Source organism: Schistosoma mansoni (genome assembly GCF_000237925.1).
Source record: "Schistosoma mansoni, WGS project CABG00000000 data, supercontig 0126, strain Puerto Rico, whole genome shotgun sequence".
Lineage (NCBI taxonomy): Eukaryota > Metazoa > Platyhelminthes > Trematoda > Strigeidida > Schistosomatidae > Schistosoma > Schistosoma mansoni.
Genome location: NW_017386035.1, coordinates 589,737 through 606,385, shown reverse-complemented (window position 1 = coordinate 606,385; position 16,649 = coordinate 589,737). Strand labels below are relative to the sequence as shown.

General features: G+C 33.8%; 1 protein-coding gene across 1 annotated transcript in view; it reads right to left on the bottom strand.

Annotated features, from left to right (window-relative positions):
* Nucleotides 1–16,649, bottom strand: part of Smp_130440 (hypothetical protein) — a gene marked incomplete at its 5' end in the record, with an annotated part of 114,414 nt that overhangs the window by 56,151 nt on the left and 41,614 nt on the right. Inside the window, 3 exons of the mRNA XM_018790086.1 lie at nt 1,975–2,177; nt 4,879–5,136; nt 11,287–11,543. Of these exons, the coding sequence (XP_018646394.1) occupies nt 1,975–2,177; nt 4,879–5,136; nt 11,287–11,543 (718 nt within the window). The remainder of the gene's footprint in view (nt 1–1,974; nt 2,178–4,878; nt 5,137–11,286; nt 11,544–16,649) is intronic.

Here is a 16,649-nt window from a genome sequence, read left to right as displayed (position 1 = left end):
AGCAAACAAAAAAGAATATATAAATGAACAATGAATCAAACAGAATTAAGAAAATGATCATAAGTGGGACTCATAATACGAGTTTCTTTTGACTCGGAATTGGTTATTTTGATAATGATTTTTCCCCTAATCAGGATTAAACGTAATATCTATTGCTTGAAAATGAGGCACGTTTCCTCTTCTAATGCGCTATCGACTGATGGTAATCACTGATTCCCAATGGATATTCAGAACTGGATCGGCTAGTCTCTTGTAATTTATATGCTCTTTGAATGAACATCTAGATACGGATTAGAATACACTTGTTTTTCAACGTTACCATCAATTTACCTTTTCTTAAATAAAACATGAATTATCAAATGTTGTCTACATTGAAACATATACAAAGATGAATACTAAATTTATTTTTGGCCTGGCGCCAAATAATTACATCATACATTTTTAATGTGTGAGAAAGGGAATTTAGCCGATAAGGTTGTGATATAGTCAGAAAATATGTAATTAAACAATAAATGAGGAATCCAATTATTTTCACAGTAAATAATTATCAGCTAACTGAATTATATGTGGTAAAAAAGAGGATTGAAAGCAAAACAAAACAACTGATTTCCACAAAAGAATTCACAGTGTTAGCTTAATCGTCCGGAATTTTTGTCTGTCTAGTTGATAGCATATTAGACATAAAGTCTGCCTTTTAATTTCTAACAAAGAAACTTTGGTCGTCATTTCTATTTGTTTATAAGCAAAAATGGGTAACTGTCATATAGTTTAAAGCCTTCTGTCATGGGCGCTTTGATAAGCGAACAAAGATGTAGATGTATAACTCATTTACCAGAAAAAGAGAATAAAATTCAAATACAATGTTTGTATATTTATCGAGAATAACTAATTCTTAGGACTTAGCTGTTTTACAGACTCAAGCTTCAATATGTGCATTCACACGTTTTACGTATGTTTGATATGATTTTGAAGTACAATCTCTGAGAACAGACACTAAGAAGGTGATGAATCATATGTATGGAATGGACTTGATGTTACGTAGACGAAGTATCACCATCACAAGTCAAGCCTACCAATTTCCTAGTCACAACTAAACCAAAGGGATACTACACTGAAGCTGGTAACGCTTTAATGTAGTTGTGGCTAGTTGAATTGATAGGTGTCATCGAAGTATTGCTCGTATATTTTGAGACTACTAAACAAACGGTGTCCGGGTTAGTGATAGGGTACTAGTTAAGGATGGCAAATAGAATGATGAGGCAATTAATCTTCATCACCTGTGGTGGTTAGGATGCGTTACATACATCCAACCATTGCCTACCTTGTAGAAGTGAGCTGAAAGAAAGTTAGGGGCAGCCAAACCAAAACATAGCATCCGTCCATGAAGTCATTGTTAACTGGATTTAGATGTCTTAAAAAGGTTGTTATGACTGGAGAAATTCGAACACTTCACTTCTACCTGAAGTTTGTGTTGATGATGTCGTTCAGAAGAACGATCAAAGCTCCACGACCAAACCATCTAGCTCAGAGAACAAAACTCCATCAAAAAGGTTCTCTTAACAGGGGTAAGTTCAAAATCAAGTTTACCTACTGTAGTAATACTTAGGATTAAATAGTATATGACCTTTCAAACTTGACGGAAATACATTTACGATATTTCTCTATTTTCATAAATAAACAATTCAAGTGAATTTAGATACAATTTGTAAAAGGTTAAAAAATCAATACTATTGGAACTATGATAAACCATACCATGTAAAAACAAGTAAACTGGAATAAATAACGCAGTGATGTTAGTTCGGAAAAAGGTATTATGCAGTATTGAATTGTATATCTCATCTTTAATTTAATTATAGTGGGGAGTGAGGAAGCTAGATGAAAAGTATGAATATTACTATTAATCTCTTTGTCTACAGTTCTGATAAGATTACATTTTTCTGTTTCAAAGAAAACGAATAATTTTCCACTACTTACCTTGTCATAGGATCCAGTTTATAATCATGAAAATTTGATGGCATATTCTGAGCGGTTGTTTGACTTAAATGTTGATAAACTGATTCACGTTGTGCAATCACTTTTAATGGATGCATACCAGATGCGAGTAATGAAACAGACCAGGCAGCATCAAGTGCAGACATAAAGCCTAATGCACAGCCACTACCAGTAGGCCAAAATGGCTAAAACATGAAAAAAAAGGTGTATAAGTACACATTAATGGGTATGTGATTATGTGTGCAAAAAGAAAATTCGGAAGTTGAACGAGTGTTTAAAAAAGAAAACGATGACCAAACAGCTAAACAAATCAAATACATACAGAAAGATAAAGTCAGACGTAAATATTATTATTATTACCAAGCACAAAGAATTTTCGTACCAAATAGTTTGGAAAATAATTTTATTAAAATGTTTGTTCATTACAATATACACATAATAGTAGACAAAGAAGTTGGGAAAACAAGTAGTACAAAAAAAGCATGTGGATAAATTTCGACTGAATGTTTTAAATAAATATTATTCATTATTGAAAAGAAAAACTAATTGCATATATATATATGACCTTAAGAGGCTGTTGACCCCATTTAAATAATCAGAAAAACAGCAATTAGGAACGAATGATAAAAGCAATATCAAATGAAATCATTTACTGCGAACACATATTGCATCGTCATAATACAGTTTCTGAAGTTCGCTCAATAGATCCTACTGTTTTAAATTTCAAATTGTTTGTATAGATTGAGCCTGAACTTAATTCTAACCCTAAAAAATGATCCTAGCCTGAAACCTAATCCTCACCATAATATTAATCCAAATAAATATTGTAAAGAAATTTCATCCTGTTTCTCTTTTGTTTATATTCACTTTATTCTCACGATAGCAGTTACGTATTTTTAAAAAAAATCAAACACTGGACATTTAGTAAGTATTTAGCGGTTTATATTTTGTTAAAATGAATCATTATACGATTAACAGTCAACATCTCATATTTGACACATTCACGGTTAACGTAAAGTAGCTGTCTTATTCATGATTAGTTCATCAGGACAGTTAGATTGAATCATGTTGTTGTGCGGAAAAAAACCTGAACCACTCAGTATCAAAAGATGAAAATTACTGTTCTATAGAAAATAAATTTGGGAAGTAAGCCTCAGTTCACCTTGATTGTATATACAAACTAACCATCAGCAATGGGTCACAACATTGAATCTTCATCAATCACATAAAAAAACGAATAATCAGTTTAATCATAATATCAATGTTTCTCATACAATGGGGACTTTGATTACATGTATACACCAATGAAATTAGATAACTAGTACTAAAAACATAATTCAACTTGCTAAATTTTGATCTAATATCAGTTTTTTGTATGAAATGATGTTTCAACATCCTAACAATTTACCAGTGAACCTTGTAGTTATATCGATCACGGTCACCTATTATCTGACATGTTGTTTTAACTGATCAATGTTATACATACATTTTTAGCAGTAAAACAATTTATTTTTACACAGAGATTAAGTAAAATGAGTCATGAGTATAGTATTTCTAGTAGTCAGTTAAAATATGAATATGCATTTGACTAGAAATGACTTTATAGAATGAAACTATAAAAAAAACTATCTTACAGATAAATGAATACCTACAAATTAAAATCACCACAAATAAACATATATTGGTGTAGAGCCTTAATGAAGAACTAATTGAAAGGAAATATTTTTAAGCTCAACTTGTCTTTTTAATGTCTTAATATAAATATTTAATGAATTGAAAATGAAAATTAATGAAGTTTAAAAGCTTAAAAAAGTAGAAAAGTTAAACGCTTCCAAGCTGGATTCATCAAGGCGTTATAAATAAGTAATTAGTGACTATGATTCATAAGACATACATTGAGGAAATCACTCAACTGCGTCACAAGGCAAGCCCTCACATGGAATCCTCAAGGCGAAAGGAGAAGAGGAAGACCAAAGAATACATTACGCCGAGAAAAGGAAACAGACATGAGAAGAATGAACAAAAATTGGTTAGAACTAGAAAGGAAGACCCAGGACATAGTGGGTTAGAGAATGCTGGTCGTTGGACTATGCTCCATTGGGAGTAACAGGCGTAAGTAAGTAATAATTCATAGATTAAATATGATCATAATGACGTCGATGAATGAATAATTTATTATTGAAAATGTGAACATTTTATTATTTTTCTTCTGATCTTGATGTTTAATTATTGCTGAGGTGTTGAAACATGACTCCATAAAATTTTGTTAGGATTTCTATGTTGTTCTTTTTATTTGAGGTATTATTTACACAATCAAAATCTTACATATGATAACTAATGTTCCGTTGAACACATTCCTATGAGAAAACAAGCAGAAATTTTTCAGTATAGACTACGAAAACTAGAACCTGAGCATACATTTTCAATCCGATTGACAAAAAAGGGTTTTAAATGACTGGGTGTATGTGGGAGACAGAATTTATTTGTGACAGATACTATTTACAATAAGTTGTCTAAGATTTTACTTCAAACCCGTGAAAAAGAAACCGATCGTTTGAGAGACATTTCGAGGAAAATTCACATTAGAACAGTCAAGTGTTTATGTATTTTAGTATTAAGATTATGCTGTCTTTATTACATGATAACACAGTAGACTATATCATATTGGTATAAAGCATATTAGATACTCTAGAATGGTACTATCCAGTGTTGTGCCAGGTAAGTGATGATCACTGGAACGGATTATTGAATTTTGCGGGAAGTAGAAAAATCGTTTATAAATCAATCTTTATCACAAGATAACATCAAACCGTGGTGATATGACCAACGAATAACTACCAAATATTAAATAAAAACAATAATTATATTTTCCAAAAAGAATCTTACTTCATATAATCCATCACCAATAAGACATTGTAATAAAAGACAACGATTCTTTTCCAATATATTACATGAATATTCCGCTGCAAACATTCGTGTAAAATCAAATATATCTACATCTGGTTCGCCGTATGAATTCAATGCAAAATCTAAACGTGTCAATGCCCCATTGGTTACATACGAAGCTGTTTCTTTAGCATACGCTTGTAAAGCTTTCTTATCCACATTATCTTTACTTAATAAACTGACTGAATCATCTCGATCCTTTGACATTAATTAGTGATGATAGTAATGAGTTGATAGTTTTTGAAGAAAAAAAGAATTTGAGATGAGCATAGGTAAATAGAAAGTACAAAAATGTACAAAAAATATGGCACATACACATTTGGTTATATCGAAAAAATAACTAACAAAGATAAACATTATGATCTTCCATACAAACATGGAAGTATTATCAAATAACTAAGTTAACGGTAAATAAGCGAGTATCTCGAACTGTAGTGCTCAAAGGACCGAAGAAAGTCAACATACACAGGTGTGTTTTATCACATTTTGTCAAAGGTGACTACTTATAGTGTTATATCATATTTTCCTAAAAGAATTCGAACTAGCTATCTCGAAGTAGCAGAAACTATGTAGATTCGAGCTACCAGCTATGATGTTCGCGTTAAAAAGGGAAATACCACCCCCCCCCCATTGAAAATCATACAAAGTACAGTGATTTTGAATCATTAAATTTATGTCCAATCACTGACATATCAAAAGTTTATGTCAAAATCATTTACTACTCATAATCACTGAAATGTTAAACATCAACGTATTGAGATGGTGAAGATTTGTAGCTCAAGTGGAGTTTTGTTCTCTGAGCTGAATGGTTTAGTCGTGGAGCTTCAATTGTTCCTGTAAACAACCTCATCAGCACAAACTTCAGTAGAAGTGGCCTTCAAATTTCTCCATACATGACTAACGGCTTGTCCTGTTGACCTCGATCTTGATTGGCTACTGTTGACCTTTAACCTATCGTTGTCTACCTCTTTATTATGATTGTATTTCCCTTTGATCTGATTCTCGGTCCTATATTTGTTCGTGGCTTTTCTGATTAATTGATAGATTGGATCAATTTCGATGTGTTTGTCGAAATGAAAGCTCCACAACCAAACCATCCAGCTCGGAGCACAAAACTCCACCGAAATCGGCTTATTGATGTAAATTCTGTACAAAAGTTTTGAACAATCGACCAGTAAGATTATTCACACAGAAAATAAATGGTCCACTCCAGCACATTATATATATATATATATATATATATATATATATATATATACAATCGAAAATAAATTAAATTAAACAAATTCCCTAATTCAGAATACTCAACTAGTACATAGAAATTCAAGGCATGTCAAAGAATACTTACTCATTTCTGAAACTCTATTTTTAAGGAAACTTTACCATTAGAAATGCAATTCACCTACCAAGTACGGGTATGTTTATTTGATTATAATGCACAGATTAGGTGTGTATGCAATCTGATAACACTAACTGACCGCTCAGAGTGAAGTAGATAGAGCAAAATTCAAATTAGCAAATCCAGTAGTTGGACATTAAGCAGATTCTGATCAATAAATTTCTAGCTTAACCCCACCATAACCTCACTATCAATTTAATCCTTAATAAGTAAGATAACATGGGGAAAGTTAATATTTATGTTAAATTGTTTATCATAGAAATCATTTTTTAAGTGGTTTTCATCAACGAAATACTGCTATTATTTATCACAAGAAGAAAATTATTTAAGAGCAGAAATAGAGTCTTGTTTTGTATGAAAAAAATGATGACATAGAGCACAACAGAACATGCAAATAGTGAAAACGACAGCTTATCTAGTCTTAATACAGACAATATCTTTATATAACACTAAGATAGGCAAATAAGAAAGTTAATGTCTAACTTTAACCAATCCACGAAGTTGAGCCACCATCCACCATTGTCTTCAGTGATTTACTATCTCACAAGAGAGGGATTTTGTGGAGATTTTTAGTAATTTTATAGTTGAATTAATGAGTCAATTGGAGCAAGACCACCATGGGAAACCTGGAAGTAACTGACAGCGGTTTCGTTCCAGTATGGGACTCCTCAGCGATGCATATCCACGATCCTGCCCCGCGAGATTCGAACACAGGAACTATCCGTCTCACGCGCGAACGCTTAACCTATAGACCACTGAGCCGGCATCCAATGGTGTTAATGTCTAACTTCAACCAATCCACGAAGTTGCTCACTAGTGACTGGCTTCAAGAAATATTTCCTGGAGTTCTAGTGAAAAGCAGTGACCTGTGGAGTTCAACCGGGTCTGTTGTGAGGTAGTAACTCACTGAAGATGGTGGCTCAACTTCGTGAATTCAATTATAAAATAAGAAAGTTAAGATAAAAAGCAACATCAATTTGTATCTGTGTGTGTGATAACAAAGTTAATGAGAATATAATAACTAATAAAGCGTAGAATACGGAAATATGTACAAAACAATAATGAGTAATTATAAGGACAGTTGACCATAATCAACATAGACTCTGGAAAACATGTACAGTAAGGTAAAACTGCCAAAACAAATACCGAATTCGTAGAAGTAGTAAAAGCATTAGTGAAAGAAAAAAAACATTAGGTATAAAGAATATGATTCTAGAACAAAAAACAAGAGTCGGAATGAAAGGTGTAAGCTACATATAAATATACTGAACTAAACATTTACGGGAATAAAAGCAGTAAATAGATCTATGATATTACAACCGGTTGAAGGTATGTTATACAACATACCCGACAATCGTTTATGATAACGTAGTGGACATCCCAACGTTGTGTCATTCGGCATTCAGTGATATCACCGACTGAAACTATTCTGAATTGCTCATCCATATTTTTATAAAGTATTCCTATTCTTACACAAGCAAACACTGTGTATTGTGATAAGCAGCGATTGGTCAGACACAATGCATGTTCTCAACTACCTCAGCCGACGAGTATCAACTACTTCAGCACTCAAATTATCACATCCTAGTATACTATGCCTAATCCTAATATTTCCTAAAATGTCACAAAAATCCGAATACACATATTTATTAATGGGCAGTCACCAATATAACGTTTGTTAACCCCTGATGGTGATTGGCTTCTATCAACTAAGCTACAACGTGGCCCCTAGTCTTAGTGACACGATATCGTATGCAATGTTTCGATGTTGGGTCCGAATACGACAAGGAATATCAGTTTCTCCAAGATTTCAAATATGTGTTTATGATAATTCCCAAGTGGAACGATATATATATACATGTAAATATCAAAGGGCCTCGTATGTTAGAGGAAATAATAAGAAGGTGGATGCTATAATAGAAAAAAACGTACAAGGACTGAATTGATTGACAGATATCATAGATAAATATAAGTGTAATAATTAAAAGACATACATGAAGAAGCAATTAGGTGAAACCTCAAAAAAGGAGGAAAAATATTGATCGGAAAAACAGTCATAAAATAAGAAACTTTTATTTTTAGTTCTGATTGCTGTTTTCCTCTTTTTCTTCTTGGGTGAACAGACAAAAAGAAAAAGTAGGGAAAGTTATAACTTTTAACATTGAGCAGTAACTATGTCTGTATTCAGGTTATTTTTACAGTCTGCCAAATGCTGCTACATTTATTACAGGCTGGTAATAGTTGCACTGACTGATACCAGTGTCACCATCGATTCAATGAACAGGATAGAGCTCATATAGTTTACCCTTCAAAGAGGATAATAGGCCTCTCATTAGTAGTTTCCATCCAACTCTGTCCTAGACAATCCTTTTCAGTTGCTATTCATCCTTTTCACGTTTGCTTCCAATTCTCGACGTAGTGTGTTTTTTTGCCTTTCTCTCCTTCGTTTCCCTTCATGATTCCAGGTAAGCGCTTGTTTCGTGACGCATTTTGATGATTTCTTCAATGTGTGTCCTATCCACTTCCAGCATCTTTCCCTAATTTCCTCCTCAGCTGGAAACTAGTTTGTTCTCTTCCACAGTAAGCTGTCGCTGATGGTATCTGACCAACAGAAATTGAGTATCTCGCGTAGACAATTGTTTAGAAATACTTGTACTTTTTTGTTTGTGGTTGTGATAGTTCTCGAATTTTCAGCTCCGTACAGTAGAACTATCTCGACGTTCGTATTGAAGATTCTGACTTTGATGTTGGATTGCAGACAGCTGTTTTGAGTTCCATATGTCCCTCAATTGTTGAAGTCCTTGGTTTGCTTTTCCAATCGGTATCTTTATGTCTATATCGGATCCTGTTTGTTCATCGATGATGTTGTTCAGGTATGTGAAAGATTTCACCTCTTCCAGTTTCTCCATCAAGTGTGATTGGGTTGGTGTTCTCCGTGTCGTGTTTGAAGATGTTGCTTTTTCCCTTGTGTATGTTGAGACCTACTGATGCAGAAGCTGCTGCTACACTGGCTGTCTTCACTTGCATTCGTTCGTGTGTATGGGATGGAAGAGCTAGGTCATCTGTGAAGTGTGAATCGTCTTGTTGATTCTAGCTTTTCCATCTTATTCCGTGCTCCCCTCTGATGTCAAGGTCTTCATAATCCAGTCAACCACCGGATGAAAGAGAAAGGGTGAGAGTAAGCCGTCTTGTCTGACTCCAATCCTCACTTGGAATGCGTCTGTGAGCTATCCTCCATGCACGACTAGGCAGTGTAGTCAGTCGTATGAATTCCGGATGATGTTGACGATCTTCTCAGCTAATTACTGATAGTTTTTGAAGAAGTTTCCATAAAGTTCTCCTATCCATACTGTCTAATGCTTTGTCATAATCAAGGAAGTTGGTGTATAGTAACGAGTTCCATTCAATTGATTGTTCAATGATGATCCGTAGTGTCTAGATCTGGTCTGCGCATGACCAATCCTTACGGAATCCGACCTGTTGATCCCGAAGTTCGGTGTCTGCTGAATCTTATATCAGGTTCAGCAACACTCTATTGACAACTTCCCGATATCCATAATAGTGTGATTCCTCTGTAGTTCTCACATTTTTTGAGATCTCGTTTCTTTGGTATCTTGATGAGGTATGCTTCTTTCTAGTCTGTCGGCACTTGTTCTTCCTCATAAATCTTCCTGAGTAGAACGTGCAACATGTTTGCAGTTACTTCTATGTGTGACTTTAGTGCTTCGGCTGGTATATTGTCAGGTCGTTTTGCTATCGCTCTCTTGATTTGTGTGATGGCCATCCTGATTTCTTCGACTGTTGATGGAGTGACACTTATAGGAAGGTGTGTGCGCGTGGTGCTTCGATGTCCGGTGGATTCAATGTAGCTGTCCATTTCAAGAGTTCCTGATAGTGTTCCACCCACCTGTTCCTCTGTTCTTGAATCTCAGTGATTGTCTTGCCTTCTTTGTCCTTGAACGGTCACTCTGCTTTACTAAATTTCCCTGTTAGTTTCTTCGTTGTGTTATGTAGTTGTTTGATATTTCCTTCTCTTGCAGCTTTTTTCTCTGTCATTGTGATGTTAGTTTGGGCGTATAAATTTGTGACTATACACCAGTTTTGTTCGATTTTGCTGTAACCTGGCCCATCTGAACCGAGAACTTTGGTGTCTACCTCCCTCTCTCTCTCCATTACTGTCTCCGAGGGATTGGCTATGTACTGCAATAACATTAAAAAAATATATCGTTCCAAGCTGGAAGTACGTGGAAAAATCAGGGGCGGTAAGTATTTGAATAAGGCGTCGCGGAGTGACAGATAGCTTATAGTAGTAACTAGGATTTTTTGGTTCCTCAGTCACATCAATGTGATTAAAAGGACTGAGTCACAATTTCTTTTACTATTCAATTATATATTTATCACCAAGTTTCTTTAAGAAAATTACCAAGCATCTAACGAGCTTGAGTTATTTATAGAAGTATGCCACTAGTATATTTTAATGATGTTGAAAAACGTCCACTACTTGTGAGTGGTACAGCTTCTAACACATATGAAGTGATCATAATTTATCATATTTAATAAGTTTATGTATAGACTGTAAACAAATTCATTATGGCAATAATCCTTGATTATTTCTTCCGCTTGTGTAAAGTAATCTATTACACAAACAACCACTGAAAACCAGGGATCACTCGACAGCTGATTTGGTCCTAGAATAAGACTCATCCATAATGCACTGGAGTTCATAACCAGGACCTTCAGGCTTTGAGGCGAGCGGTCAGCTTCTAAGCCACTAAATTAGCATTTATTGTTTGACATTTCAACCTTTGAAAAATGTTTACCGGGCAGAACTAGCTAACATGAGTTGTTTACAGTAAACAAACCTTGTTTAGATAAGTAGAATGATATAATCAGACAAGCAGAAAGTAATGTTATTTATTACATTTCATGATCTGATCTACTGAACTTACTTGTTTCAATACACCTTTTTCTAAAAGACTATGTTTTTTAGCTGTCATAACAAAATAATGAGTTTCATCTTTGTAATAAACAATATTCTCCAAATCAATACCAGTCTCTGTGGCTAAACGTGAGAAAAATGATTGATTGAAGATACGAGCAACACCACTAATCTCTTCTACTTGTGCTTCAGCTGGTGTATGATAATTGATAAAATTCACAGTAATTGCAATAGCTAAACGACATCGTAGTTCTTTACATGGGAAACCTGAAATAAGTTAAGTAATAATTTTACGGTTGAATTCATCAAAATTTTTTAAAAAAAATCAGTATTATCAGTGAGAATTTGCCTTATTCTAAACATCATAACCTTTCACTTGAACTTCGAGAAAACTATTTCTAAAACAATCCCAAGTAATTACAAGGAAACTGTTTAGTTGAAAGGGGTTTTGTATTGATTGGTTCAATTCGTAGTTTGTATTTGTCGCAGATTGAATCAAGTTAGAATATTAATGAAAATAAAAAAGAACAGGACAGTCGATTCATCCTGTTATGAGACTTCTCAGTAGCGTACATTCACAACCCTACTAGAGATCGCTATATCGGGATAAATATTAAGCAAAATTTAACTTTCGGAACGGTCCACTTCAAAGTTCTTGTTTATATTTTTGCTATATAATTACTAAACACTCAGACTACTACATTCTTATATTTTCCTACTTGTATGCTTTTTTAACCTATAAACTATTATTGTGTATTTCGCCTATTCTAAGTTTCGGTAAAATTATTACAAACCCATCACTCAGTCCTCTTCTATTTACGGTATAGTTATACTCATATTTGAATTCCTTAATAATGTTGATATGTAGTCAAGATTATACTTCATATTGTATGAGCGATTTATAAATTTGTTCTGTATAATTAAAAGTTAAGTGCGTATTGTGTTGTGGTCTATTCAGGCTATCGGGCAAGCGAGAGTGGAAAACCGTATTTTGAACCAGTGGTCAGTTAGTGTTATTCTCGGTTGTTATTTCGCTATTATCATGTCACTGGTAATACAATCTAGGCGAGCGGTCGGATCACACGAGGTCCCAAAAATAACTAACAAGAAAAGATGGTTTATTTTTACCGGCATATCAGGGATTGAACACAGGATCTTCAGATCATCCAGCGAACCCCTAACCATAAGAACTGCCGAGTCAGGGGACATAATGGTACAGCTCTGAATTCAAATAACTTGAGATACGGTGCAGCAATTATCTAGTGACATTGGTGATAACCATATCACTCTCGATAGGTCTTAAACTCATCAGTCACGACTTCCCACTAGAAATTCAGAAACATTCTGAATTCGGTCACCAATGAGCTAACTATTGTGGTTAAGTTGAAGATTGGGTGCATATTGCCGAAGAGTCCCGAGTAAGGACGATAGTCAGGTCAATGATACCCTATGGAGAATACAAATTACAGGATTGTTATCTAGTTGTATAGTTTGTTAAGATCCCTATAGTTAGAACGTAGACGAAAAGATGAATACACAAGCATGTAGCATGAGGAAATAAGACGTAGCAGATATCCAGTTGTTTCTGATCTAACTAAAATTCAGAAGGGTTGACAGGAATCGTTCAGACCATAAATTGAAGAGATAATTCCTGATGATCTCTAGATGGATACGTATGTCATCGATAGAGGGATTTTAAAAAAACTTTTATTTTTCATTCAAACTAATCCCCATGAACACCTACATGAGTCGGCTTATAATTCAACACCTTCAATAACCAGCAATATGAATAAATGACATGCGACTGTTGACCTTGTATCCTATCCAAATTTCACTGGATTATACTCCTCCAATAACATCCTCAAACTCTAATCTTTCGGATTACTGTTTATACTCTTACTACTTCTACCACTATGGGATTTGAATCGACAACTGCATCTCTGTGCTAATGAGGTATGGCAACTCGAACTGATGTACGTATGTACGAAGTTCTACGTTGTGACTGACTGACTGATGGTCACTATCTATCAAAAGGTAGACTAGGCTTTTATAATTAATTTAAATAACTGAAGAAAATAAATTCAATCACATGACAATGAAGCAGTTAACATTGAAATTCCAATGTGTTCAGAGCGTAGAATTCAGTAAAAGATTTTTTGGGGATAAAAATGTAAATATCTAAATAGTAAGAGGATTTAAAAAACTGAAGAAACCTAAACTGTGTCATTCACGAGAAACAAAAACAACGAAACAATTGAGTCAGGAAAACTTCTTTTATCACAATGTAATTTGGTTGGTTTTACATAATTATAGTTGTAGTGATAGTTATTTAAAATACATAGCAGTCTATTGAAAAATAAAATGATATTTTGAGTCATAAACTGTTAAACAACTTCAATTGTACAGAGGGAATTTACGTGATGATCTAAAGGTTATTAAGGTTAAACGGGAAGTAGAGTTCTATTGATCAAGTTGAAATATAACAGCTAGGCTGTGACCCAACATTGCGGGCGACGTTAGGTGGTTGAAGGCAATGGATAGAAAACCTTGAACTAATGTTTCGTGCTGGTTGGGACCAATCAGCAAGTTATATCTATAATCTTAAGGAAACTGAGGTTCCCCATGAAATTCCAATACGATTGTTACTAAAGCACTAGACAAACATAGAACCAACCACTACTTGCTGATCAATCAGTCATCAATAATATATCATATCAACAAAAGATCACTCGACGTCCAAATAGCTCAGTGTTAAGTTTTAGACAGCGAAAATAAGAGACGGTTTGAATCCTACAGGGATAATCGATTCGGTGACGATTATAGGTACGTCTGAATAAAGAGGGTAAACTAACACGAAACTTGTATCGAGTTTCATGTCAATTACGTCTAAGATAAAAATGAAACTGCATAAAATACAATGTGGTCTACATTTACTGCTGATCTAGTCCCTTTATTTCGCAATGTGATTTTCTTTGTTTTCAATCGTTTTCGGATTTTTGTCTTTTAATGTCGTAGTTTTGTGGTGTGGTCTACTTATATCCATATAAGTAGTATATGGTGTTGGTCAGACATAGAATGTATTTTGGCAGAAGTCCGGTGAGGGAAGAACTGAAATGAAGCGCAATCGTTTGGAAAATGCATGAGCAATGGAATTAGAGAAGAAACAGTGAAGATCGAGACTATTGGTTGTTAATTTGCAAATTGACTGTTCATTGTATGGTTTTCAGAATTTACTGAGATAGTCTGTAATTTTTGCTTAAATACATTCGATTAGCCCCAGTCGTGTTCTGTTCACTACAGTTTCACTTATCTATCACATTGTGTTATTTATAGTGCACTTTCCAGTAAAATAATAGTAAAACTTTGAATTACACCGGAACATCATTTCTTTTCATTTCACTAGGGAATTTACATGTTACGTTCCATGTGAGTTGAGTGCATTTGTGTGTATGTGAAGTGTGTTTATTAGCTCATATTATGATCATGGATGTACTGTTGACTAAATACTTTGCTAGTATTAATCTAATGAATTTCCATTCAGAGGGAGAACAATCTAATTGAGATTAGTTGTATATATAAAAATACAATTTGACTTATTTTTCCGGTATGTACTGTATGTAATACAAATACAATTTAAGCAGTTTTTCAGAAATTACAATAAAACGATAATTTATGAAGTCAGTAAACAATGTTAGTAATGCAAACTATAGAATGACAACTCAGTGACCTAAAAGTATTGAGGAGTATGACTCGACCTGTGTTGAGGTTATGGGTGAACATTACATGGTGTCATATTAAGACAAAACAGATGTTTAGTTTCCCCACAATTTCATTGATTGCTAGATCGCGATTTATACTATGAGGTTAGTAATTATTAGTTAGGCGTTATAAAAAGCAAACACGGCAAGATTGATGGAGATTAGAAAGACATTAGATATTTCATACAATGTGTACTCTCTTTAATTAGATCGAGGACAATCGAAGTATACTAATATTAATTCATATTGTTTTGTGAACTCGTGATAATTTCTTACTACTATTTGTAGTGCTCTACCTCTCATACACTAATAATTACACAGATCAGTGTAGCTAACTAAAATGAATAGATGTTACTTTATTTTAGCGACGGTTTACATTGAGCTGATCATTCAGTTATTCAATAATAATAATAATAATAATAATAATAATAATAATAATAATAATAATAATGTAATTATGTGAATAATTGTCTTAACAACTTCATTCCACAGAATGATAACAGATGATATAGGAAGTTCATTCGCATACTAATTTATGCAGTTCGACAAATGAATTTCAATCGTACATTAAAGTTTAAATAATTTAATAATGGACAGTTTTAAAATACTTTCTTATGATAAAAAGACACAAACAGAAACCCCAAGAATGAAATGGTGAATGTAAGACTGAGCAAAAAGACACATTTTCTTGATGAAATTAATAATTAATGTCCATTTAAAAGAAAATCAATTACATAACTTTAATTCCATTTTACAAAATATTATTCAGAGCGGAAATAATGGAATAAATATGCACGTATATAGACGAAAATGAAATTTCACACTGATTTATTACTGAGTAGTCGTCAGTGCTATGTTTGTATAGTCCCCAGAGATGATCAAAGTCTATCGGTTAAATTAAAATTTGCCCACTTGTCTAGGTGACTCGGAACCGCGTTTACTATGTCATGATGTAAAGTGATCGGAAGTGACTAGCGAAAAAAGCTCTGAATATAGGTTTCGTGCTAGCTGGCACTTGTCAGCAAGAAATTCGTTACGCTCGGTCTTACTGGACGTCAACTGTCGCCCAACGATTTCAGCAGTGACAATTACTTCCAACCACCAAAGTGATAACGAAACCATATATATATATATATATATATATAATCAAAGCCTATCCACTAGCTTATTAGGATGGGTTAAATTACTTGAAACTCAACAAGTACTAACATCGCAATGATGGAATTAGAAATCACTCAGCTACAAGTTAAACTTATATCAATGGAGTTGTAAAACAGGAGGGGAAAAAAGCTATATAATCTTATCGATTCATTTTTTTTCTTTGATCATTCATAATTTCATGGATAGCTTATCAAAATTCGTATCTATCTTCAATATAGTGAACTTTATTTATCGTAACAGCAGTTGCGTATTTGTAGGTCTACTGAGGTTAAGTAAACATATACAATATCACTAACAAGCGATTTAGTAAGATATCTTAGTCATCTACATTACATTCACTTTAAACGAAGTACGAAAGACCAATCGGTTGATATATCAAGCAAACTAAACGTAGTTTGTCAAAGAGTATAAAACATGTTTATCTTTTAAGATAAATTAAGTAGAGACACAGGAG